This window comes from Pristiophorus japonicus, chromosome 8 (genome assembly GCF_044704955.1).
Source record: "Pristiophorus japonicus isolate sPriJap1 chromosome 8, sPriJap1.hap1, whole genome shotgun sequence".
NCBI classification, from domain to species: Eukaryota; Metazoa; Chordata; class Chondrichthyes; family Pristiophoridae; genus Pristiophorus; species Pristiophorus japonicus.
The window spans coordinates 240,322,347-240,349,144 of record NC_091984.1 but is presented as its reverse complement, the minus strand read 5'-3'; the positions used below and the strand labels follow the sequence as shown (position 1 = coordinate 240,349,144).

At 44.6% G+C, this 26,798-nt stretch overlaps 1 protein-coding gene across 5 annotated transcripts in view; it reads right to left on the bottom strand.

Annotated features, from left to right (window-relative positions):
- LOC139269087 (membrane-associated phosphatidylinositol transfer protein 2) overlaps nucleotides 1-26,798 on the bottom strand; it is a 349,880-nt gene that overhangs the window by 178,904 nt on the left and 144,178 nt on the right. For all 5 annotated transcript variants that reach the window (XM_070888156.1, XM_070888159.1, XM_070888158.1 and 2 more), the window contains exon 2: nucleotides 15,365-15,521. In XM_070888156.1, coding sequence (XP_070744257.1) covers nucleotides 15,365-15,442 — 78 coding nt within the window. In that variant the 5' untranslated portion in view covers nucleotides 15,443-15,521. The remainder of the gene's footprint in view (nucleotides 1-15,364; nucleotides 15,522-26,798) is intronic.

Below are 26,798 nucleotides of genomic sequence, written 5' to 3'. Positions count from 1 at the left end.
CTTCAATTTTGTTAACAATTTTATTATGTAGTACTTTATCAAATGCCTTTTGAAAGTCCAACATCACAACATCAACTGCACTATCCTCTCCATTACTTCATCAAAGAAATCAATCCTTTAACAAATTCGAGCTTGCTTTCATTTATTAAATGATAGTTGTCCAAGGGTCAATTAATTTTGTCCCGGATAATTCTCTAAAAGTTTGCCCATCACTGACATTCGGCTGACTGGCCTGTAGTTGCCAGGTTTAACCCTCTCTCCCTTTTTGAACAGTGGTGTAATATTTGCAGTTCTCTGGCACCGTTCTCATATCGAAGGAGGATTGGAAGATCGTGGCCGGAGCCGAGGCAATTTCCACCCTTACTTCCCTCAGCAACCCATCCTGCTCCTTCAGCAATAAAACAGGGATATTCAGGACAGTAAACAAACAAATGGAAATTTTCAAATAAGTTTTATTAAATTTTGACATTATTTGTACGTATTCCCATAAATGAATCTTTACCGAGCTTTTAGTGTGTCAGAAATAACCTCATCAACAATTTCCGCTTACTGGACACATACCTTCTTATTTAAAATGCTACGAGCGAGCTCCAAGCAAAAAGAGAAAATGCTGGAAGAAAGAGACACTCAGGAGGCAGCTGTATGTTTTAAACATTTTCCATTTCAGATTCCCATTTGCAGTTTTTTTATTGCTTTTCACACATTAAGTACCACACTTGACACAATTACGTCTGAACAAACTAAAAGCTCAATAAATAAATAGCTGTCCTTTCAACCCTTTTATTTTTGTACAAGCAAATCTCCTGCGGCATTTTTAATGGTGAGTCAGAGGATGTGTTGAACTTTCTTAAAGGTTTCTTTGAACTTGGTAAAACTATTGACATTAAAAATGATGCTAATGCTTTCTGTTTTACATTAGCTTTTACTTGCTTGTTATTCCTGCAATATTAAGAACTTTATCGTAGAATGATACAGCACAGAAGGCGGGCATTCGGCCCATCACTTCTATGCCAGAAGCATTAACTTGTCCGGCATTTTACTGTCCCTGTTCTCGGTCAGTATTTGCCCACTCCAGCATCTCAGTACATTGGACACGGGTAGCAGAGGGCACATGCTGCACTCGGTTACAGCCACAATACCCACCCTAGAAACTCCAGACTTCACTACTGAGATCTTCAGTACTACTTAGGCATTTGCCTATTGGGAAATAAGGAACCACTTGCTCCAATCTGGAAGCAGGTTGCTATCTGACATCCAAGCACTGGTGCATGAGGAGCTTAGAAAATACATTTTCAATGGCTATTGGATTGTCCTCCAACTCATTTATCTCTGTGCCTCTGCTACTTTTATTCTGTTGTTTTGGTATTATTTCACCTTTTAGCCTCCTCTTTCTCTGCCCAGGCATCTTCCACCCTTCAGTATGTAGTTCGGGACCTTATTGAAACATCTGTGAACTCATCCCTTTTTGGTGTGGAAGCAAGTCATCCTCGATACGAGGGACCGCCTAATACTACTACATACTACTCTCTCCTTATGCTACTTTGTTGAACCTGAATCACTGTGTAGCAGTGAGCTATGCATGGGGGGGGAGCTCTTGGGTTCATAGAAACGTAGAAAATAGGTGCAGGAGCAGGCCATTCGGCCCTTCGAGCCTGCATCGCCATTCAATATGATCATGGCTGATCATGCAACTTCAGTACCCCACTCCTGCCTTCTCTCCATACCCCCTGATCCCTTTAGCTGTAAGGGCCACATCTAACTCCCTTTTGAATATGTCCAACGAACTGGCCTCAACAATTTTGTGGTAGAGAATTCCACAGGTTCACCACTCTCTGGGTGAAAAAGTTTCTCCTCATCTCGGTCCTAAATGGCTTACCCCTTATCCTGAGACTGTGACCCCTGGTTCTGGACTTCCCCAACATTGGGAACATTCTTCCTGCATCTAACCTGTCCAATCCTGTCAGAATTATATAAGCTTCTATGAGATCCCCTCTCATTCTTCTAAATTCCAGTGAATATAAGCCCAGTCGATCCGGTCTTTCTTCATATGTCAGTCCTGCCATCCCAGGAATCAGTCTGGTGAACTTTCGCTGCACTCCCTCAATAGCAAGAATATCCTTCCTCAGATTAGGAGACCAAAACTGCACACAGTGGGGCCAAGTTTCGGCCTGAGTTGCTCCTGTTTTTTTGGAGCAACTGGTTTACAATGGAGTATCTTAGAAATTGCAATTCTCGGCATTTAGTTTGCTCCAGTTCTAGTCAGTTAGAACAGTTTCAGTTTGGAACAGATTTTTTTTTCAAAAGGGCGCATGTCCGGCCACTTACACCCATTTTGAAAGTTTAGGCAGTGAAAACTTACTCCAAACTAACTTAGAATGGAGTAAGTGTAGATTTTTGTATGCTCAGAAATACCTTGCCTACACTTAGACAATCAGGCGTAGGTTACAAATCAGGCGTAGGGAATGGGGGTGGGGGAGAAAGGGAAGTTTACAAACATTAAACACTTCAGTTTTACAAATAAAGAGCCATCATCAATAATAAATGATAAATACAACAATAAATCAATCAAAAAAAATTAATTAAAAATTAAAAAAATTAACATAAGAAACATAAGAATTAGGAACAGGAGTAGGCCATCTAGCCCCTCGAGCCTGCTCCGCCATTCAACAAGATCATGGCTGATCTGGCCGTGGACTCAGCTCCACTTACCCGCCCTCTCCCCGTAACCCTTAATTCCCTTATTGGTTAAAAATCTATCTATCTGTGACTTGAATACATTCAATGAGCTAACCTCAACTGCTTCCTTGGGCAGAGAATTCCACAGATTCACAACCCTCTGGGAGAAGAAATTCCTTCTCAACTCGGTTTTAAATTGGCTCCCCCGTTTTTTGAGGCTGTGCCCCCTAGTTCTAGTCTCCCCTACCAGTGGAAACAACCTCTCTGCCTCTATCTTGTCTATCCCTTTCATTATTTTAAATGTTTCTATAAGATCACCCCTCATCCTTCTGAACTCCAACGAGTAAAGACCCAGTCTACTCAATCTATCATCATAAGGTAACCCCCTCATCTCAGGAATCAGCCCAGTGAATCGTCTCTGTACCCCCTCCAAAGCAAGTATATCCTTCCTTAAGTAAGGTGACCAAAACTGCACGCAGTACTCCAGGTGCGGCCTCACCAATACCCTGTACAGTTGCAGCAGGACCTCCCTGCTTTTGTACTCCATCCCTCTTGCAATTAAAAAAATCAATAAATAAAACATTTTCTACTTACCGACTGCAGCACCGGGAGCCCTCCAACAGCGTGCTGGGACGGCCCCCACCCCCCACCACCAGTGTGTGTCTCTTTCACTCTCTGTCTGTCAGTGTCAGTGTCTCTCTCTCTCTGTCTGTCAGTGTCTGTGTTTCTGACAGTGAGGGGAGGGGGAGGGGCGAGGGAGAGAGGGAGGGAGGGAGAGAGGGACTGAGGGGAGGGAGAGAGGGAGGGAGGAGGGAGGAGGGAGGAAAGGGAGGGAGGGAGGAAGGAGGGAAGGGGAGAGGAAGAGGGAGGCAGGAGGAAGGGAGGGAGGGAGAGGGGGAGGGGGAGGGGGAGGGGGAGAGGGGAGGGGGAGAGGGGAGGGGGGGGAGAGGGGAGGGGGAGGGAGAGGGGGAGGGGGAGGGAGAGAGAGAGAGAGAGGCTGAACGAGCCAGCCCGTCCGGGCCCCAAGACTTTGGGCGGGACCTGCTCCCAGCACCGGAGGTGGCCAGGTCGGGGGTGGCGGGGGAAGAGAGAGAGATTGGGAGTCGGGTCAGGGGAAATCGGGTCGGGTCAGGTCCGGAGGGGGAGCGTGAGTCGGGTCGGGGGGTGGGGGGGGGAGTCGGATCGGGTCCGGGGGGGGGGAGCGGTTCGGGTCGGAGCGGGAGCTGGGGGGGGGGGGGGGGGGGTGAGAGAGCCAGCTGAAAGGAGGAAGCAGGAGCTGGGCGAGGGAGGTACAGCCTGATGCACGCCGCCCCAGTGAGGCCATTCGGCCAGGGCTAGGGGCGGCGTGCTTGGGCCCCTCCTGCACAGTTTTGGGCGCCTGGAGCTACTGCACACGCGTGCACACTATAACGCCTGTGCAGAGGTCTCAGTACTGTTTTCAGCGCAGAGACCTGGCTCCAGCCCCCACAGCTCGAGCTGTGCCATGCCCAGCTCCAGAGGACCTGCAGGGAGCCGGAGAATCTGTAAGTTTTTTTTAGGTGCACTTTCGGGCACGAAAACGGGCGTCCAGGTCGGGGCTGCACCCTTCTAGGCACGGCCCGAAACTGGGGCCCAATATTCCAGGTGTGGTCTCACCAAGGCCCTGTACAACTGCAGCAAGACCTCCCTGCTCCTCGGCTCAAATCCCCTCGCTATGAAGGCCAACACACCATTCGCTTTCTTAACTGCCTGCTGTAACTGCATGCCAACTTTCAATGACTGATGTGCGACACCCAGCTCTCGTTGCACCTCCCCTTTTACTAATCTGCCGCCATTCAGATAATATTCTGCCTTCGTGTTGTCGCCACCAAAGTGGATAACCTCACATTTATCCACATTATACTGCATCTGCCATGCATTTGCCCACTCACCTAACCTGTTCAAGTTACCCTGCAGCCTCCTCACACCGCCACCCAGCTTAGTGTCATCTGCAAACTTGGAGATATTACATTCAATTCCTTCATCTAAATCATTAATGTATATTGCAAATAGCTGGGGTCCCAGCACTGAACCTTGCAGTACCTCACTAGTCACTGCCTGCCATTCTGAAAAGGACCCGTTTATTCCACTCTTTGCTTCCTGTCTGCCAACCAGTTCTCTATCCACATCAATACATTACCCTCAATCCCATGTGCCTTAATTTTGCACACTAATCTCTTGTGTGGGACCTTGTCAAAAGCCTTTTGAAAGTCCAAATACACCACATCCACTGGTTCTCCCTTGTCCACTCTACTAGTTACATTCTCAAAAAATTCTAGAAGATTTGTCAAGCATGATTTCCCTTTCATAAATCCATGCTGACTTGGACCGATCCTGTCACTGCTTTCCAAATGTGCTGCTATTACATCTTTAATAATTGATTCCAGCATTTTCCCCACTACCGATGTCAGGCTAACCGGACTATAATTCCCTGTTTTCTCTCTCCCTCCTTTTTTAAAAAGTAGGGTTACATTAAGCTACCCTCCAATCGATAGGAACTGATCCAGAGTCCATGGAATGTTGGAAAATGACCACCAATGCATCTACTATTTCTAGGGTCACTTCCTTAAGTACTCTGGGATGCAGACTATAAGGCCCTGGGGATTTATCAGCCTTCAATCCCATCAATTTCTCTAACACCATTTCCTGACTAATAAGGATTTCCCTCAGTTCCTCCTTCTCGCTAGACTCTCGGTCCCCGAGTATTTTCGGCAGATTATTCTTGTCTTCTTTAGTGAAGACAGTATTTGTTCAATTGGTCTGCCATTTCCTTGTTCCCCATTATGAAGTCACCTGATTCTGACTGCAAGGGACCTACATTAGTCTTCACTAATCTTTTTCTCTTAACACATCTGTAGAAGTTTTTGCAGTCAGTTTTATGTTCCCGGGAAAAATGGGCACAGATTTAAGAGGCGACAACATGTTCAAGGACTTTGGAGAGGAAAGGGAGGTTGGAGATTGAACGATAGTTTACAAGGTTGGAGGGGTCGAGGGCTGGGGAGAAGGGTGATGACGGCAGATTTGAGGGAAAGGGGGACAGTACCCGAGGAGAGAGAACGGTTAACAATGTCACTAACATGGGAGTCAGAAAAGGAGGCTGGGTGGTCAGCAGTTTGGTGGGAATAGGGTCAAGGGAGCAGGAAGTGGGTCTCGTGGACAAGCTGAGCTCGGAGAGGTCATGAGGGGAGATCGGCGAGTAACTGGAGAAAGATGTGAGGTCAGGGTTAGGGCAGGGGGGAACCATAGAGGAAGTTTATACCGGTGGGCTAGGGGAAGGAAGGGAAGAGGCAGAGGCGGCTGAACGGATGGTCTCAATCTTAGAGACAAAGAAGTCCATGAGCTCCCTGCACTTGTCGGAGGTGAGGCTGGAGGAGACAGGGCAGAGGGGTTTAAGAAGATGGTTAGCAGTGGAGAATAGAAGCTGGGGTTTATCTTTGCATTCCAGAATGATTCTGGAATTGTGAGCAATATTGCCAGACGAAAGCAGGACCCGATAGTGTTTTATGTGATCCAGCCAGATCTGGCGGTGAATGGCTAAACCAGTTGTCCGCCACATCCGTTCAAGTCTGCATCCCTTGGACTTAAGGGAGCGAAGATGAGGGCCGTACCAGGGAAGCAGCCAGGGTGAGATTGTAAAATGGTCTTAATAGGGACTGGGGCATCAAAGGTGGTGGTGAGGGTGTGGTTGAGCAGATCAGTAGCTGCAGAAATATCCTGGTGACTGGAGGGCCAAAGGCTGACAGTTGGGAGTTTGAGAGTGCAGTTGTCAGAGAGTCGGGCGAGTTTTTTTTCTAGGGGTGGACACAGGAGGAGGTAGGGTTCGGGGTGGGGGGGGGGGGGAGGGGGAGGGAGGGGGGGGAAGATGTGGGTGGAGAGCGACTTGAGGAAAATAAAGGAGTTGATAGGGTAGATAGAAAGAAAATATTTCCTCCGGTGGGAGGGAGGGAGAAAGAGAGGGGAGTCCAGAACAAGGGGCATAGCCTTAAAATTAGAGCTAAGCTGTTCCAGGGTGATGTCAGGAAACACTTCTTGACACAAAGGGCAGTGGAAATGTGGAACTCTCCTCACTCCCAGAAAAGCTGCTGAGGCCGGGGGTCAAAACTGAGGCTGATCGACTTTTGCTAAGTAAAGGATATGGAGAAATGGAGTAAGGATAGTGATCAGCTGTGATCTAATTGAATGGCGGAACAGGCTCGAGGGGCTGAATGGCCTCCTCCTGTTCCCAAGTACCTTAATTATTTTGTGTGTTTGTTGGTAAAATGAACAGCAGAGAGTGTGAGTGTTTGTTTGATCGCTGAGTGTTTTACTTCCTTGGTTACTGAACAGTGGTCGACGTTTGTACATGCATACTAACTTTTTGTTCTTCATGCACAAGGCCCCCCAGGTCCCTCTGTACTGTAGCATTTTGTAATCCCTCTCCATTTAAATAATAATTTGCTTTTTAATTTTTCATGCCAAAGTGGATAACCTCACATTTTCCCACATTATACTCCATCTGCCAAATATTTTCCCACTCATTTAGCCTGCCTATATCCCTTTGCAGATTTTTTGTGTCCTCACAACTTGCTTTCCCACCCATCTTTGTATCTTCAGCAAACTTGGCTACATTACACTTGGTCTCTTCATCCAAGTCATAAATATAGATTGTAAATAGTTGAGGCCCCAGCACCGATCCCTGTGACAACCCACCAGTTACTAGTTGCCATCCTCTATCCATGCTAATATATTACCCCCAACCTCATGAGCTCTTATCTTGTGCAGTAACCTTTTATGTGGCACCTTATCAAAAGCCTTCTGGAAATCTAAATATACCACATCCACTGGTTCCCCTTTATCTACCCTGTTCGTTACATGCTTAAAGAACTCCAGCAAATTTGTTAAACGTGATTTCTCTTTCATAAAACCATGCTGAGTCTGCTTGACTGTATTATGCTTTTCCAAATGTCCTGCTACTGCTTCCTTAATAATGGACTCCAGCATTTTCCCAATGTCAGATGTAAGGTTAACTGCTTTATAGTTTCCTGCTTTTTTTAAAAATAGGGGTGTTACATTTGCGATTTTCCAATCCGCTGGGACCTGTCCAGAATCCAGGGAATTTTGGTAGATTACAACCAATGCATCCACTATCTCTGTAACCACTTTTTTTTAAAGACCCTAGGATGCAGACCATCAGGTCCAGGGGACTTGTCCACCTTTAGTCCCATTATTTTACGGAGTACTTTTTCTTTAGTGATAGTGAATGTTTTAAGTCTCCCCCTCCCTATAGCCCCTTGATTATCGATTATTGGCATGTTTTTAGTGTCTTCTACCGTGAAGACTGATACAAAATATTTCCCTGTTTCCCATTATTAATTCCCCTGTCCCATCCCCTAAGGAACCAACGTTTACTTTAGCTACTCTCTTCCTTTTTAGCTCTTAATATCTATTTTTATATTTCTTGCTCGTTTACTCTCATAATCCATCTTCTATTATTTTTTTAAATTGTCCTTTGCTGGTTTTAAAAAATTGCCCAATCCTCTAGCCTCCCACGAATCTTGGCAACATTGTGTGCCATTGTTTTCAATTTGATACCATCCTTTATTTCTTAGTTAGCCTCAGATGGGTCTCCCTTCTCAAAGTCTTTCCTTCTCTGGGAAAATATATTAAAGTATAAGGTGGTTAATAAACAGTGGCAGGCATTAAGGAGATATTTCTGTTGAGAGTTATGAAATATCTCCTTAATGTCTGCCACTGTTTATTAACCACCTTATACTTTAATATATTTTCCCAGTCCACTTTAGCCAACTCTGCCTTCATACCTTTTGTAATCGCCTTTATTTAAGACCAGAACACTGGTTTGAGACCCAACTTTCTCACCCATAGCAAGGACATAGCAAGGATAGGAAAAGAAAACAATTGGTAAGTTAAACAAAGTCTGTTCTGCAGTTTGTTAAATTCAAAGTCTGACTAATAAACATTATTACAAGTTAAGCTCATTCAAGCCCTGCAGTACAAGCACTTTACACAGAGCCCTGTATAAGCTCTTTACTGAAAAGGCTGCCTCATAACTGGGCTATTCAGGTTACACAAGGTTCTGTTTAAGCTGCGTTCGATCAGCAGCATCTGTACAGAAAGTGCTGGCTCAATAAAAAAACACTTACAATCCTGCCTGACCTTTAGTTGTGGTTCATCATGTGAAATGGATGAATGGGCATTTCAACCAGATAGATACTTACAGGAAAAGCTCATTTGGATTTAAATCCTGTTACCTCTAGATTTGACTATTCCAACGCATCCCTGGCAGGCCTCCCATTTTCCACCCTCCACAAACTTGAGCTCATCCAAAACTCTGCTGCCAGTATCCTAATTCGCACCAAGTCCACTTCACCCATCATTCATTCATTCATTCATTGGCAATCCCTCGGAATCGAGGAAGACTTGCATCCACTCTTAGAATGAGTCCTAAGGTCCAATACGAGAACCACAGTCTCTATCACAGGTGGGACAGACAGTGGTTGAGGGAAGGGGAGGGTGGGACAGGTTTGCCGCACGCTCCTTCCGCTGCCTGCGCTTGCTTTCTGCATGCTCTCGGCGACGAGACTCGAGGTGCTCAGCGCCCTCCCGGATGCACTTCCTCCACTCCTGTGCTCGCTGACATACGTTGGCTCCCGGTTGACAGAGCGGACAAAATTCTCCAGAGTCTGCTGTATGAGTTCCACATCCCATGAAAAAAAAATGTCATTTGCTGCTTTTCTTTTTTAGTGCATTGATGGGATGTGTTTAAAATCTCGAAGGGTTTGGATAGAGTAAATAAAGAGAAACTGTTTCCAACGGCTGAAGAGTCGACAACGAGAGGGCTCAGATTTAAGATGATCGGCAAAAAAAAAAGGCAACATGAGGAAAACTTTTTTACGCAACGAGTGGTTAGGGTTTAGATGGGGTGGTGGATACAGATTCAATAGTAACCTTCAAAAGGGAACTGGATAAATACTTGGGAGAAAACATTGCAAGGATATGGGGAAAGAGCGGGGAAGTGGGACTAACTGGATTGCTCCACAATGTTATTTTAATTACCTACCTAATAACAAGGAGTCATGGGATCCAATCATCAGTACTCACTTGTAACTTCGCTACTTGTGGATCGGGTGAGCCTACTAGCAGGATACAAATCATATCCCTCTGTCATCATTTACCTTTTGTTTACATAATTCTGCAGCATTTACATATAGAATTAGGTGGAGGATTGAGACCAGCCCTGGCAATCCAATCAATGGCTTTAATCAGCAACCATCGACAAGGATCTAGGTGATGCAGTGACAGAGTCGCTGCAACCTGGCTTCAAATCCAGACCAGACAGGTGTGACCGCGGTACAGGCGGGGGGTGCTACCGCGTTACAGGCTGGGGGTGCGACCAGGGTACAGGCGGGGGGTGCGACCAGGGTACAGACCAGGGTACAGGCGGGGGTGTGACCAGGGTACAGGCGGAGGGTGTGACCAGGGTACAGGCGGGGGGGGTGACCAGGGTACAGGCGGGGGGGGGTGACCAGGGTACAGGCGGGGGGGGGTGACCAGGGTACAGGCGGGGGGGGTGACCAGGGTACAGGCGGGGGGTGCGACCAGGGTACAGGCGGGGGGTGCGACCAGGGTACAGGCGGGGGGTGTGACCAGGGTACAGGCTGGGGGTGTGACCAGGGTACAGGCGGGGGTGTGACCAGGGTACAGGCGGGGGTGCTCTTTATAGATGCAGCAAAGCAACGAAAACATAGCATTCTTCTGACACATCAAAGATTTTTATTAAGTTATACGACCCACATAAAGCCACATGGAAGTACTTTTGCACAGACTCTCTCTTTGGTCCACCACAGACAATGTTCCCCTACATTTAGTCTATGCAACCTGCCCTTTATATTTTTGGGGCTATTTTCTCTCTACAGCGGACAATTAGGAGGAACACTTTGAAATAAAGGAGGATGTAGGTTTATATTCTAAGAGAATGTTGAGGTTTTACAGGTTTCCTGCAGTAGGACTATAGCCAAGTCCAATTGTCTCAGCACTTCCTGCACTGTCTCTCAGGCCATTTCATTTTAAATTTTGTCAACAGGATTCAGTCGTGTCTGGATATCGCCTAGTTTGTGCCAACGGTTATAGATGTTTCGCATTGACTATCGCTGCCAAAACTATCTGCGTATACCTTCAGCTTTAACATCTAATAGGTTTTATTACACTTCTGTTGACATCATTGCTGGGTCAGCCTGGCAATCATGTGCAACACACTGTGTTTAAACAGCAGGGGCGCAAATGCTCCTTTCTCCAAATTACCAGTCAGTTTATATTGCACAGAACAGAAACAGCTGGCAATAAATGAATGAGTATCATTTGAAAGACTTGCTGATGTTCATAGATGTCATCAGCACCACGCTACTGAACTACAGGCTCCTAACCCGTATTCCCAAATATCTATTACAATACAGTCTAACTCGTACTAAAATAACAGAAAAAGTATTCAATTGGATTTCAGCTTAATAAAAAATTTAGTACACAACCAAAGTAGTTTCAAGTAATTGTAATTTTTTAACATTCAACAGGAATTAATCTTAACATTTTAACACCACATTGTTCTGAATGCAATAGACACTAACTTTAATCATGATTAATAGAGTACGGTAGCATAGTGGTTATGTTACTGGACTAGTAATCCAGAGACCTGGACTAATGATCCAGAGACATGAGTTCAATTCTCACCACGGCAACTGGGGAATTTAAATTCAATTAAATAAATCTGGAATTTTTAAAAAGCCAGTATCAGTAATGGTGGCCATGAAACTACCGGATTGTTGCAAAGACCCATCTGGTTCACTCATGTCCTTACCCGGTCTGGCCTATATGTGACTCCAGACCCACAGCAATGTGGTTGTCTCTTAAAAGCCCTCTGAAATGGCCTAGCAAGCCACTCAAGGGTGGTTAGGGATGGACAATATCATATCAAAGGCAGTCCCTCGGAATTGGAGGCAGACTTGCTTCCACTCTTAAAATGAGTCCTTAGGTGGCTGAACAGTCCAATGTGAGAACTGCAGTCCCTGTCACAGGTGGGACAGATAGCCTTTGAGGGAAGGGGAGGGTGGGACAGGTTTGCCGCACGCTCTTTCTGCTGCCTGCGCTTGTTTTCTGCATGCACTCGGCGACGAGACTCGAGGTGCTCAGCACCCTCCTGGAAGCATTTCCTCCACTTAGGGCGGGCTTTGGCCAGGGACTCCCAGGTGTCGGTGGGGATGTTGCACTTTATCAGGGAGGCTTTGAGGGGGTCCTTGAAACATTTTAGGCTTTTCATGCTTCTCCTCATCCCTTCCATCCCCCCATTTACTTATAATTCCCCCCCACCCCCCCGGCATCCCTTCCACCCAACTTGCCCCCCGTTTACTGATATCTCCCCACCCCCCCCCATCTTCCACCCCCCCTTGCCCCCTGTTCACCTACATCAAACACCAACTCTCCTTCCTCAGCTTCTGCGAGAGTGAAGTGAAACACTCAGACTAATACTTGAAACAAGCCTTCTCCATTCCAAAACAAAGCTGAAGATCTCATGCCCTCCAGTTCAAATCTACCCGATATACTGATTTGAAATATCAATCAGAAGATAGTAATACAAGGCGAAAAGCTGAACAATTATGCCTTCAAGGAAACCTTTATTCATTCTACATTTGCTTGGGTAAAGGACTTAATTATCATGGAATTTAGAACTGATTTACAGGAAGAAAAAATATATTAAATAACACAGTGCTTTAAGAAGATTATACGAAGTGCAAAAACAACTTGCATTTATATAGCACCTTTAACATAGTAAAATGTCCCAAGGCGCTTCACAGGAGCGATTATCAAACAATATTTGATACCGAGCCACATGAGGGGATATTGGGACAAGTGGGAAAAAGCTTAGTCAAAGAGGTAAGTTTTAAGGAGTGTCTTAAAGGAGGAAGAGGGGGAATTCCCGAGTTTCAGCAGCTGAAGGCATGGTGGAGTGATGAAAATCGGGATTGTGCAGGCGGCCAGAATTGACGGAATGCAGAGATCTCGGTAAGTGGCAGGGCTGGAGGAAGTTACAGAGATAAGGAGGAGCGAGGCCACAGTACTGTTTGAACAGGAGGATGAGCATTTTAGAACTGAGGTGTTGGTGGTCTGGAAGCCAATGTAGGACAGTAAACACTGGGGTGATGGGCGAGCAGGACTTGGTGCAACTTAGGATACAGGCAGCAGAACTCTGGATGAGCTGAGGTTTATGGATGGTGTAAGGTGGGAGACTGGCCAGGAGAATAGTCGAGTCTGGAAGGAAGAAAAGCATGGATGAGGGTCCAAAGAGGGCCTTTGAGAGTTCATTTAGTCTGTGTTAGTATTTTGAACTTCCAGTTTATTTCGATTAAGGAATTTATACAATCTAATGCAGCCGAGTTCAGTGGCTGTTATTTTTTTGTTTGCAGGGGGTAGCTACCTTGTGGAATTCTCTGCTGGAGCAGAGACCAGACATTCTTTTCAATGAAAATTAGATTGTTGCTTGAAAAAGAAGAATATTAAAGAGTATGGGAGCAATTTGGGCAGGAGGATTAGGCTAAGTAAGATACTAAAAGGTATGGGGAACAGAAGGACAGTGGGATTAGACAGGGGGATATTGAAGGGTATGGGGAGTGAAGAGAGTGGGGTTAGACTGGGGGATATTGAAGGGTATAGGGAGTGAGGAGAGTGGGGATAGACTGGGGGATATTGAAGGGTATGGGAGCGAGCAGGAGAGTGGGGTTAGACTGGGGGATATTGAAGGATATGGGGAGTGAGGAGAGTGGGGATAGACTGGGGGATATTGAAGGGTATGGGAGCGAGCAGGAGAGTGGGGTTAGACTGGGGGATATTGAAGGATATGGGGAGTGAGGAGAGTGGGGTTAGACTGGGGGATATTGAAGGGTATGGGGAGTGAGGAGAGTGGGGTTAGACAGGGGGATATTGAAGGGTATGGGGAGTGAGGAGAGTGGGGATAGACTGGGGGATATTGAAGGGTATGGGGAGTGAGGAGAGTGGGGTTAGACTGGGGGATATTGAAGGATATGGGGAGTGAGGAGAGTGGGGTTAGACTGGGGGATATTGAAGGGTATGGGGAATGAAGAGAGTGGGGTTAGACTGGGGGACATTGAAGGGTATGGGGAGTGAAGAGAGTGGGGTTAGACTGGGGGATATTGAAGGGTATGGGAGCGAGCAGGAGAGTGGGGTTAGACTGGGGGACATTGAAGGGTATGGGGAGTGAAGAGAGTGGGGTTAGACTGGGGGATATTGAAGGGTATGGGAGCGAGCAGGAGAGTGGGGTAAATGTGCTCATGTGGAGAAAAACACCAGCACAGACGTGATGGATCTAATGGTCTATTTCTGTAAATGATGTGAAGGAATGGAGTATGGATGGAATCAAAAGGTATACCAATGGTCAACATGTGAGCAAGGGTGAAGTCTTTAGAGGCTATATACTGATGAGGAGAGAATAGTCAAATTGTTTGACGCTTGGACCAGTGCAGTCTCTGTGCTACAAACGGATTTCACAGACCCTTACCCAAGTCTCGGCAGGTAAAAGTGGGATGGAGTTTGGGGGTTGTGAGAAGACCCTCAACAACAGCCCACTGCAAAGGCACCACCGAAAGATTTCCCCTCCCCCTGCTCCGGGGACATGCCTCGCCTTTGCCCAGCACCTGGCCAGTCTCGAATCAGAGTGTCCTCGCAGCAAAGGCTCAAACTACCATCCCCAGCTTTGGAGCCCAATGCCACCATTCTGCATAAAGTGACTAACATGGAGCACTATTCAATGTTATAGAGCAGGTGCCCAACTATGCATCATCTCTGATGGTCTAATTTGAAGACTAGAAAACCATATGGTGTAATTATATCTGACATTTGAGAAGCTGATTTAATGTATTTCAATAATGTTCAATGAAAATGTGGAAAAGTAGAATTAATCTTGGTGCACAAACACTGCACACAGGATATTCAGTGTCCAGGTTTATTGGATTTTAAGCAAATGAAAGTCAAACATAGAAAAGCTGTCATCAGGATATTAAATATCAAAATTAATATAAAATTTTTTATGATAAAAAATGTAGTCAAATTTTTAAAAATAAATTATGCAAATCATGTAATGTCATCTATATACAGAATGTTTGAAAATAATTTACATTCGACACAACACGCTCCTTGGCTTTGGTAGCATAAGGTATATAAATAGGATCCTAGCTTACTCATAGCCCTATGCAAATATTTGTCCTTTAATCTGCAAGAGCAACCTACAGTGGAACAACACCTTCACTGACTGTCGAACTGCTTTAGAATATTTTAAAAATATCTGCTTCATTAGTCAGCTTCATCGTCACTTCTGGTTCAAACCAGCTATTTTACAAAGCTTACATTCAGAAAATGGACTTATTTTACAACATGCAGATACAGTTTAAATCATATTTCAACGGTCATTTTCTGCTCTGCAGGACAAGACAGGCGCTGTGACACATCTGGAGCTAGGGATCACTTTTCTTGCAAACGTCATGCTGGGAAACGTTCACCTTGCCGTGCGCATCAGAACCAGTTCTGGGTCAGCAGAAGTCAGAACCTTTTCCAATTGGTGGCCTTGTCTAATTCTAAGCCAGTTACAGTCTCTGACCAGCGTAAATCATACCTGAATCATGTAGAGTTGTGCGATACGATACTCCTCGACACTCATGGGAAGGGGGATGTGGTATTCCTTTATAAGCATTTTGTCTTGTGGAAAGTCCCTTCACAGTTTAAAAAATGATCCCAGCAAACCCTCAGAGCTTGTGATTCATTAAGTAAACCTGAAGAGAGAAGGAAGGAACAGTTGATTGTTAAACACTACTCCAAGCAAATATTTATAATGTACTTCATTCTATAGGTTGCATTATAACCACCCACCTCAATTTCCTTTGTGATCCATTGGCTAGAATTCACAAAGCAGGATCTTACCCCCAGCCCCTTCACTCCATTCGTCTAATCCCTGGGCACTAGGCCATGGGTTAACACAGCTAATCACAGTGTTTTGGATAACCGCTAATGCTGAAAACTCTGTGTTGGGCTGTAGTTGCTGCGATGTCATTTCTCTCGAAATGTTCCACCTTGCAGAATGAATCTGTTTTTGCTGCCAAGGTGCATATACCTTTTGTGCTTCATTGGTTATTCTGACATCTTAACAGACAGCTTGTGCAAATTACAGGCAGGTTGAAAGTGATTTGCTTTGATGCACTTTAGTTGGAGTTCTGAGGGGAAACATTTAACGGTAACAGGAGGATAATGCATGACTGACAGCAAGAGAGAAGCACTCGACCATTCTGATGGTACAGCATCTCCCATCTTGCTAGTAAAATAACAACCCATAACATAGACTTCTTAAAATTACTAAACACTTTACAATCTGGAGGTAATTGTCAAAATTAGTTATCAAAATTGTCCAGAATTCACATATTTCAGCTGAATTTCTAAAAAATTAGATGCCACAAAATGTATCCGCTTTACTTGTACTTTCCCGCTCCTCTGGGCCCAGCAGTTTTATTACTTTATCCATTCTATTTCACGCTTCAGTTAGCAGCTAAATGGATGAGTTAAAAGCGACTTTTGGTGATTCATCTAGAGATGGTTCCTTCTCTCCCAGTGTGGAAACCCTGTGCTCAGACAATCCCCAAGAGACCAGCTACACGAGGAGCTTGTTTGAGAGAAATATAATCTCCCGCTCTACCAATCTATGGAACGGCATATTGGCTTCACTGCTGCATTTGAGCACTCATCACTCCCCTTACTTTCAGCAGTAAACGGCTAGGATTTAAACTCCAAGCCCACTGGTCAGCCATGCTGCGATTAGTGGGTTTTAAGTCGAGGGGTCTTTCCAAAGCATATTTATATTTTTAAAAAACACAGAAAATTATTGGATTTCATTCCGTCAAAATAGTTTTGATTTTTAAAGGTTGCATACTTACAACATTGCTGCATAAATTAGTGACGGTACATTTCGAGAAATTGCGTTCGTTACCCGATTATTCAATGATAGCTGCAATCTCAGAATCTGAGGAAAGCGCATTGCCCGAGCAGCAACAGTCACACACGGCCGTCTGCCGTCGACGCAATATGGCCAACAATTGTAGAAAATGTGATTACAATCGAGGGACGAAGATACACTGCAATGCTCCAGATTTCTGGTCTGAAATATGAAACTCCTTCAGAAGTCAGAGCATCCCAAAAAGCTGCAAAACTAGGCCTCCAGGGACTCACTGCTGCACAACGTGTGCGCAAAAAAACAACAGCCACAATATCTTGCCTCAAGTTGTAAACCATCCAATAATGCAAAACTTGTATTTAAATTTGAGCGGCATCTAAAGTTCAAATGCCAGTGAACATCAATATCACTGCACTGTAATCACAGATAAAGTACAGGCTGTAGGTGCAAACATTGCAGTCACAGGCCCAAATCATGGCGAGAAGCCACAGCGACCCTTCATCATCTCTGCAACAAGATATACTGCTAGTACAACGAGAATTATTACTAGTGCAACTAGAATTATTACCAGCACAACTTGAACTACTACTAGTGCAACTTGAACTACTACAAGCCAAACTCAAACCATAACGACTGCAATTAGAAACAACCCAAACCAATTGCTTCCATTTTATAGCACCTCGACCCTAAGAAAAGGTCCCAAGGTACTTCACTGGAGGAAGGGAGAAACTAACGGCAAGCCAAAGAAAGGGGTTGACTGAAAGCTTGGCACAAAACATGGGTCTTTAACTTAACTTGAGCTAGACCAAAATATTTTATATGCATGCCTTGTCATCAGCGCTGGAACAAATGGTAATACTGGGGCTTTGGTAATTGTTAAAAATGTATTCTTTTCAGATTTCAGCTCATTTCTGAGCAGAGCGCCCATCCTAGCAATTTGCCCAGATCTTTCACTACTTCAGGAACAAACTCCTGACCTAAAGCCGGTACATTTTCCTTTCCAGAGCTGTGATGCTCCCCCTACTCTTTGGGACTATGGGTAGCTACAACTCCTGTCAGCACAGCAATGAGGACAGCCCATTCCACCCATTATTACACAAAGCTAAATACTGCAGCAACTGGAAACCAGAGAGAGAGAGAGAAACTGCAGGAACACTCAGCAGGATGGGCTCTGACAAAGGTCATCGACCGTGAACTTCACCGACTGCTCTCCACAGGTGCTGCCTGTTTCCAGCATCTTCTCTCTTTATTGCACCCAATATTAATTACTATTATCGCCCCATGAAGCAGACTAGGCGGCCTGGGAGGAACCCTGCTCCTCCGTCAATACAGAAAAGAATTCCTTTAGGAGATTTGTTTTGGGACCTTTCAAAGATCCTGCCAATTTCTATTTCATCATTTTGGTGTGAATATATTTATAGAAGTGCTTGACATTTCTTTCATTACTCCCTGCTATATTAACCTCATATTCTATCTTACCTCCCCATACCAGTACGCGAACCTCCCTCTGACCAGTGTGTGAACCCAGTGCGCGAACCTCCCCTGACCAGTGCGCGAACCTCCCCTGACCAGCGCGCGAACCCAGTGCGCGAACTTCCCCTGACCAGTGCGCGAACCTTCCCCTGACCAGTGCGCGAACCTCCCCCTGACCAGTGCGCGAACCCAGTGCGCAAACCTCCCCTGACCAGTGTGCGAACCTCCCCTGACCAGTGCGCGAACCTCCCCCTGACCAGTGTGCGAACCCAGTGCGCAAACCTCCCCTGACCAGTGTGCGAACCTCCCCCTGACCAGTGTGCGAACCCAGTGCGCAAACCTCCCCTGACCAGTGTGCGAACCTCCCCCTGACCAGTGTGCGAACCCAGTGTGCAAACCTCCCCTGACCAGCGCGCGAACCCAGTGCGCGAACCTCCCCTGACCAGTGTGCGAACCTCCCCCTGACCAGCGCGCGAACCTCCCCCTGACCAGCGCGCGAACCCAGTGCGCGAACCTCCCCTGACCAGTGTGCGAACCTCCCCCTGACCAGCGCGCGAACCCAGTGCGCGAACCTCCCCTGACCAGTGCGCGAACCTCCCCCTGACCAGTGTGCGAACCTCCCCCTGACCAGCGCGCGAACCTCCCCCTGACCAGCGCGCGAACCCAGTGCGCGAACCTCCCCTGACCAGCGCGCGAACCTCCCCTGACCAGCGCGCGAACCTCCCCTGACCAGCGCGCGAACCTCCCCTGACCAGTGCGTAAAGCTCACCCGACCAGTGTAAGCTCCTATACCATGGTTATATGTCTGTCGGTCCCACTGTGCAGTCTGTACCTTTATATTCTCTTTCTTGCTCACATTCCGTGTGGTCATATTCTTACATTCCACAGATTTGCCGGCTGTACCAGTGTCCACACTTCAACTCTTATCTACCAGCCCCTGCCCTTGCTGAACAGTTTGATTTTGATAATTTATTGCTTTTAATATGCAGCTTTTAAATCTAGATTGGTTCTTATTCAGGTTTTCCCATTCTCCCCTCTGACAATGGCCCTACTGACCTCTGCTCAAACTTCTCCCAACCCCTTTTTCTTCACTTCAAAGTTCCTCTTTCACTGATCCTCACTGAAGATCCTATTCACAGCTACCCAACTTACTTAGCCAAGCTGTTTATTTGCTCTCACTACCAAGGGGCTACTTAACTAAACAAAATGAAGACAAAAGCAAAATACTGCGGATGTTGGAAATCTGAAATAAAAACAGAAAATGCTATAAACTCAGCAGGTCAGGCAGCAAATGTGGAGAGAGAGAGAGAGACAGAGTTAACGTTTCAGGCCAATGTACCTTTACCAATTCTGACGAAGGGTCATTGACCTGAAACGTTAACTCGGTTTCTCTCTCTCCACAGATGCTGCCTGACCTGCTGAGTGTTCACAGCATTTTCTGTATTTTTAAAACGAGAACCAAGCTGGATGAAGAATGAGGGGAAATTCTGCATCTGAATAATTAAAGCTCGTATAACTACCAACCAACAGTAGGAGTTACGTATTTTTAAACCATGTAATGGGTTCAGGGTAAAGATGTCATCAGGCTGCAAATAGCACTTTCAAAATGTATGCACAGACAAACAATGTTTTTTAATGCTCACTTTCCTGGACCTTCACAGGTATCTGATGGTGATGTGGCACAGAGAAAACAAGAACAATTCATTCCGATGCATTTTCAGGAGAATGCCATTTTTCCTGTAGCTGCATGCATCACAGATTGTTTCATTCACTGCGTATGAATTATGAATCACTGTGAGGTATTAAAGTACAAATTGGAGGATGAAATGTCCTTCATTCTTCCAGACTATCAACATATCTCAGTGACTTCATCAGCATTACGGTCTGTTAAGGGCTCCACCACAATGACCGGTCTCATTCATCTCTCACCAGGTCTGCAATTCAGTCGAATTGTCCAGCTCAAATTTCAGAGAATTTTGAGTGCAGTAATTCAAAATAATAAATGTCTCATCACAAGTGTAAGCAAAAGGGAAATTGAGCACCAGCCCAACAATGGTTAACCCAACCAGCATCATTCTAACAACAAGCCTCCCACACGGGATTGGGAGCACAGTGGTGATGTTATTGGACCAGTAATCCCAAGGCCTGGACTAATGATTCGGAGACACGCGTTCAAATCCCACCATGGCAGCTGGGGAATTTAAACTCAGTTAATAAATAAATCTAGAATATCTGCAATAAATGCTGCCTTGCCAGCGACACCCACATGGAATGATTTTTTAAAATGGATTGGGAACTGTGGCAGCTGGCTGTGGCCATACTCTATCGTGAAGATGAGCTGCCGATACCATTAAATGCTAATCCAAGCCACATTACACCCGTGGCCAGCTCATGTGTAAGCTGCTCACACTGATCTCGTGAGTCGAGATGCACTTGACTGATCAGGACCTGGGTTTGCATTGTAAAAATAAATCACTCACTCAACCCACTTCAAACACTATCAGTGTAGTCAGCCATTTTCTAGCATCAGAGCTTCACACAGTGTGCATTCACAGTATTCATGTTGAGAAATCTTCAACATAATATTACTTATGGGGCCTTTTCACAACTGGAATAAAAATAATCTCCTGTTTATAGTCTTATAGCAACAGTTTCACAGATCGCCTTTCAATTCCAGCCCAGCATTAATTTGGTTGCCGTATTGAAAATCTCCAAAATAGGGATTTTGATACTACAATTTAAACCAATTATAACAATGGAATATCCCAGCACAGAAACAGGTTATTTGGCCCATCATTATTCTTCTACTTGACCATCTGATCTAATCTTATTTCCCTGCTCGCTCTCCATACACTTTTTCCATATCCCACCCTCCTGCTCTCTCTCCATTCACTTTAATATTCCTCTTGCTCAAGCAACGACTCATTTCCTTTGAAAAGAATGCATGGACTCTTGTCTCAACAATCATTTGTGGCAGAGAATTCCTCATTCTAATCATCCTCTGGATAAAGAAACTTTTTCTGCCCTCCCTATTATATTTTTATGAAGAACTTATGTTTGTGGCCCCTCATTACCATCTCACCCACCTATGCAAACAAGCCATCGCTATTTACCTCATCGTAACCCTTCATAATCTTGAAAACCCCCATCAACCTTTAATATTCTCATCTCCAGTGAAAAAAGCCCGTTGTATCTTCTCAACTAATCCTGGTAACATTCTTAGATAACCTCCTGTCAACATAACATTTAAAGTATACTCAAATAATTTTTATTCACAAAAGATGCACTTCCTCAACTTCAAGCTTGAATGTTAAATTTCCAAGCCTCCATTTTCCTGTAAAGGACTTTGATTTTGCTTCCGAGAGGGTGTGGAATGGTGCGAGTTAGTCAGACATAGGATTCAGTTTTTTCCAGAGCCTCCCATCTCATAGCTCAGGTAACAGCAACAGCAGCTGAATAATAATCTGGTTCCAAAGCTCCATTCATCTACAGGCAGTTAATTCAACTTGAATCCAAGTTAGCTTGGCCAAATTTAAAATCCTTGTGTGACCGAAATTAATTCTAAGATATGAGGGAAATGGACAAATGGTCCATTGTGCTGAAAGTGGCACTGAATTAATGCCTTACATAAACAAGCAAGGTACTAAATTGAAGTGCATAGATTCACTTCATAACAGCTCAATATAATATGCTCATACACCAAATCTTCTGTAAACTGTTCAGTCCCTGCAATCTGAAATTCTCCTCTCCAATCAGAAGCCTCCTTCCAAGACTCGTGCACATAAGGACTTGGATTTTGCTTCCGAGAGGGTGTGGAATGGTGCGAGTTAGTCAGACATAGGATTCAGTTTTTTCCAGAGCCTCCCACCTCATAGCTCAGGTAACAGCAACAGCAGCTGAATAATAATCTGGTTCCAAAGCTCCATTCACCTACAGGCAGTTAATTCAACTTGAATCCAAGTTAGCTCAGTGCTGAGACCCCAGCTCTTTACAATATACATTAACGATTTGGATGAAGGAATTGAGTGTAATATCTCCAAGTTTGCAGATGACACTAAAACTGGGTGGCGGTGTGAGCTGTGACGGGGACGCTAAGAGGCTGCAGGGTGACTTGGACAGGTTAGGTGAGTGGGAAAATGCATGGCAGATGCAGTATAATGTGGATAAATGTGAGGTTATCCACTTTGAGGGCAAAAACACGAAGGAAGATTATCTGAATGGCGGCAGGTTAGGAAAAGGGGAGGTGCAACGAGACCTGGATGTCATGGTTCATCAGTCATTGAAAGTTGGCATGCAGGTACAGCAGGCGGTGAAGGCGGCAAATGGTATGTTGGCTTTCATAGCTCGGGGATTTGAGTATAGGAGCAGAGAGGTCTTACTGCAGTTGTACAGGGCCTTAGTGAGGCCTCACCTGGAATATTGTGTTCAGTTTTGGTCTCCTAGTCTGAGGAAGGATGTTCTTGCTATTGAGGGAGTGCAGCGAAGGTTCACCAGACTAATTCCAGGGATGGTTGGACTGTCATATGAGGAGAGACTGGATCAACTGGGCCTTTATTCACCAAAGTTTAGAAGGATGAGAGGGGATCTCATAGAAACGTATAAGATTCTGACGGGACTGGACAGGTTAGATGTGGGAAGAATGTTCCCAATGTTGTGGAAGTCCAGAACCGGGGACACAGTCTTAGGATAAGGAGTAGGCCATTTAAGACTGAGATGAGGAGAAACTTCTTCACTCAGAGAGTTGTTAACCTGTGGAATTCCCTGCCACAGAGAGTTGTTGATGCCAGTTCATTCGATATATTCAAGAGGGAGTTAGATATGGCCCTTATGGCTAAAGGGATCAAGGGGTATGGAGAGAAAGCAGGAAAGGGGTACTGAGGGAATGATCCGCCATGATCTTATTGAATGGTGGTGTAGGCTCAAAGGGCCGAATGGCCTACTCCTGCATCTATTTTCTATGTTTCTATAAACTAAGCTGACACTAGTGCAGTAATGAGGGAGAGCTACATCATCAGAGTTGCCTTCTTCCACATGAGACATTAAACCAAGGTTCTGCCTGTTCAGTAATGTTAAAGATCCCATGGCACTATTTGAAGAAGAACAGGCAAGTTCTCCCAGTGTCCTGGCCAACATTCATCCTTCAACCAACTCGAGCAAAAAACAGATCAATTTGCTATGCGCAAATCTGCTGCCATGTTTGCCTAAATAACAACAGTGACTGCACTTCAAAAGTAATTCTTTGGTTGTGAAGCACTTCAGGACATCCTGAGGCCATGAAAGGCTCCATATAAATGCAAGTTCACTTGTTCTTTAAATCATCCTGCCTTGCTATATCTCTGAACTTTCAAATGCACGCTCAAAACGTCTCTCTCCAACCATTCCGACAAGTTTACCTTCCAAACGCCGTTCTCTCTCCTGCCCTCCCTTTCCTCCACTGAAGTGCCTTGAGATATCTTGCTATGTTAAATGTGCTGTACAGCAATGAAGAATATTGCTATCACTGTTCCGGTTACAAGCTATTTCTCCTCTCGCCTCAGAAATCAATCTTTGATCAGACCAATATTATTTTCAAGTTTTCTCTTTATAGAACAATCACTTCTGTCAAAGATGAAACAGAAATTAATTCTGACAATGTATCTGGTTCAGTATTATTCCAGAAAATGACTATTTGCTCTGTAACACTATTTGTGAATAGTGGTGCTGACAGAGAGCTGCACAAGAATAAAATTGACTCAATGTGAAGAGGTTATCAGTAAAGGTCGATCAAATACTGGTAAGCATCTCAAAGGCAATTGATGATTTTAATCACTCACTGGTAAGGCTTCATTTAGAATATTGGGCAGAGTTGTGAGCATTCTATCTTTAAAAAGGAATTGACAGATTTGAGAGTTCAGAGAAGAGCAACAAACAGTACTTGGAGCTGGAAGTCCTTGGACGAGAGCAGGAAAAGTTTTATTAGCCAGGACGGTAGTGTAATGGTTATTTTATTGGATTAGTAAACAGAGTCCTGGACTGATAATCTAGAGAATGGGAGTTCAAATCCGACCAGGGCAGTTGGAGAATTTGAGTTCTGTTTTAGATCTTTCAAAAAGCTGGTACGAAGGGCCGAATGGCCCTCTTCTGCACAATATCATTCTATAATACTAACTGATCTGGAGTGAAGATGAGCAAGGTAAGTGTGCCCTATGTGTGAATAATATAGATACCAACAAGTTATTTAACTTCAACAGAACTCAATGATACAAGTCTGAAGAGAAACCAGAGAGGAGAAGCCCCACTCGCACCCCAGAGCAGTACACGGTGGAACATGCTCCCACAAAAGGCAGTGGCGAAACATCAATTGATTTTAGAAAAGTGTTGAATAAATATTCCTTCTTTGCCGATGCCAAGATCTGACTCAAGAGGAGCATGGAAACAGCCATGCTTGCACTCCTGATCACTGTCCAGGATTGGCTCGGCTCCGATGCTGCCCTTACTTCAATTGTTTGCCAATACTCATCAGTTTAGCTCACATATGAAGAATGAGGATTGAGTGATTTACTGGAGAATTGAGGAGCCTTGAGGAGAGGAAGGAACGAGTTACAAAAAATGCAGGATTTATTTATTGAACACACAGTACATGGTTTGTGGAAGGAATGTGTTTAAGAGGCTGAAAAACTCTTTCTTGTTCCATATTTTATATGTTATAAGAACATAAGAAATAGGAGCAGGAGTAGGCCATACGGCCCCTCGAGCCTGCTCCGCCATTTAATATGATCATGGCTGATCTGATCATGGACTTCCACTTCCCTGCCCGCTCCCCATAACCCCTTATTCCCTTATCGGTTAAGAAACTGTCTATCTCTGTCTTAAATTTATTCAATGTCCCAGCTTCCACAGCTCTCTGAGGCAGTGAATTCCACAGATTTACAACCCTCAGAAGAAATTCCTCCTCATCTCAGTTTTAAATGGGCAGCCCCTTATTCTAAGATCATGCCCCTAGTTCTAGTCTCCCCTATCAGTGGAAACATCCTCTCTGCATCCACCTTGTCAAGCCCCCTCATAATCTTATACGTTTCGATAAGATCACCTCTCATTCTTCTGAATTCCAATGAGTAGAGGCCCAACCTACTCAACCTTTCCTCATAAGTCAACACCCTCATCTTCAGAATCAATCATAGATTCTTAACACAGGTTTTCTAGATGTGTGAAACCTATGACATCTCTTCCTGATGTTCTTTAGCAAGTTTTTCCTTGAAGTGCGAGAAAACATCAGTACATTTCTTGTGCTGAACTATAATCACAAAATGGGTTAACCCATTCTGCTATTGAGGTTGGCATGAATTTGGAACACACACTTCCTGATCAGATCCATGGTACATTCACTCTTTGATCAGCAGCTTTCAGCACTTGCGATATTTTATGGAGTATTTTTTAAATCAAAAGCCAATAAAGCCACAATAAATGAAGATCAAATGAAACTATACATTCCGCTAACAAGAAAAACTGCAACTCAAAACGTGACAAAGCATCATTTTCATTTTTAGTCCCAAGATCAAAAAATGTTGCAGAATATATTTTTATCCATGTCCTGTAATATCTGATGGTCTTTAAAGGTTAATGACTTCTCCACTTAGTCTGGAACCAGCATGACTGGAGGAACAAGAAACCTTAATAGGTATCAATACAAAACAAGAGGGTTCTTGTCAACAAATGGGACTCGGGGTCATTAGAAATGCACCATGGGGATACAGTGAGTAAGTGGGATAGATGGACCCAGGGTCTCCTGCCTGAAACTAATACAATATTACCACGACTATAAACATCTTAAATGCACACTTCTGCAGGTTCAAACAAACATAATCGACAATTTACTAAGATATGCCATCCATAAGCCCGGCAGAGAAAGAAACAGAAGAAAATTATAGAAAGCAGACAATTATTGCACCTTCAAAAGATAATCTCATTCATCTATGATGCACTGGAAAGCTCAAATACACAAATTCAAAAGGAGATCCTTTCGTGCCGACCCATGGTAGAATCTCTGAATTAAATACAAGACAATTAAACTTTGACATCCATCATTTCATAACATTGCTACTGGAGCTGAAAATCAATTGGGAATAAAAATTCAAATAGAATCGAGACAGTAAAATTGACGGTAAATTTTTTTTTTTACAGCAATAAGGTTAATTACTGATCGTCTTCTTGTGTTGACAGTATAGAATGGTTCACGAACATACTCACAGAAACATAAAAAATAGGTGGAGTTGGCCATTCGGCCCTTCGAGCCTGCATCACCATTCAATAAGATCATGGCTGATCATTCACCTCAGTACCCCTTTCCTGCTTTCTCTCCATACCCCTTGATTCCCTTAGCCGTAAGGGCCATATCTAACTCTCTCTTGAATATATCCAATGAACTGGCATCAACAACTCTCTGCGGCAGGGAATTCCACAGGTTAACAACTCTCTGAGTGAAGAAGTTTCTCCTCATCTCAGTCCTAAGTGGCCTACCCATTATCCTAAGACTGTGTCCCCTGGTTCTGGACTTCCCCAACATCGGGAACAATCTACCCGCATCTAACCTGTCCAGTCCCATCAGAATCTTATACGTTTCTATAAGATCCCCTCTCATCCTTTTAAACTCCAATGT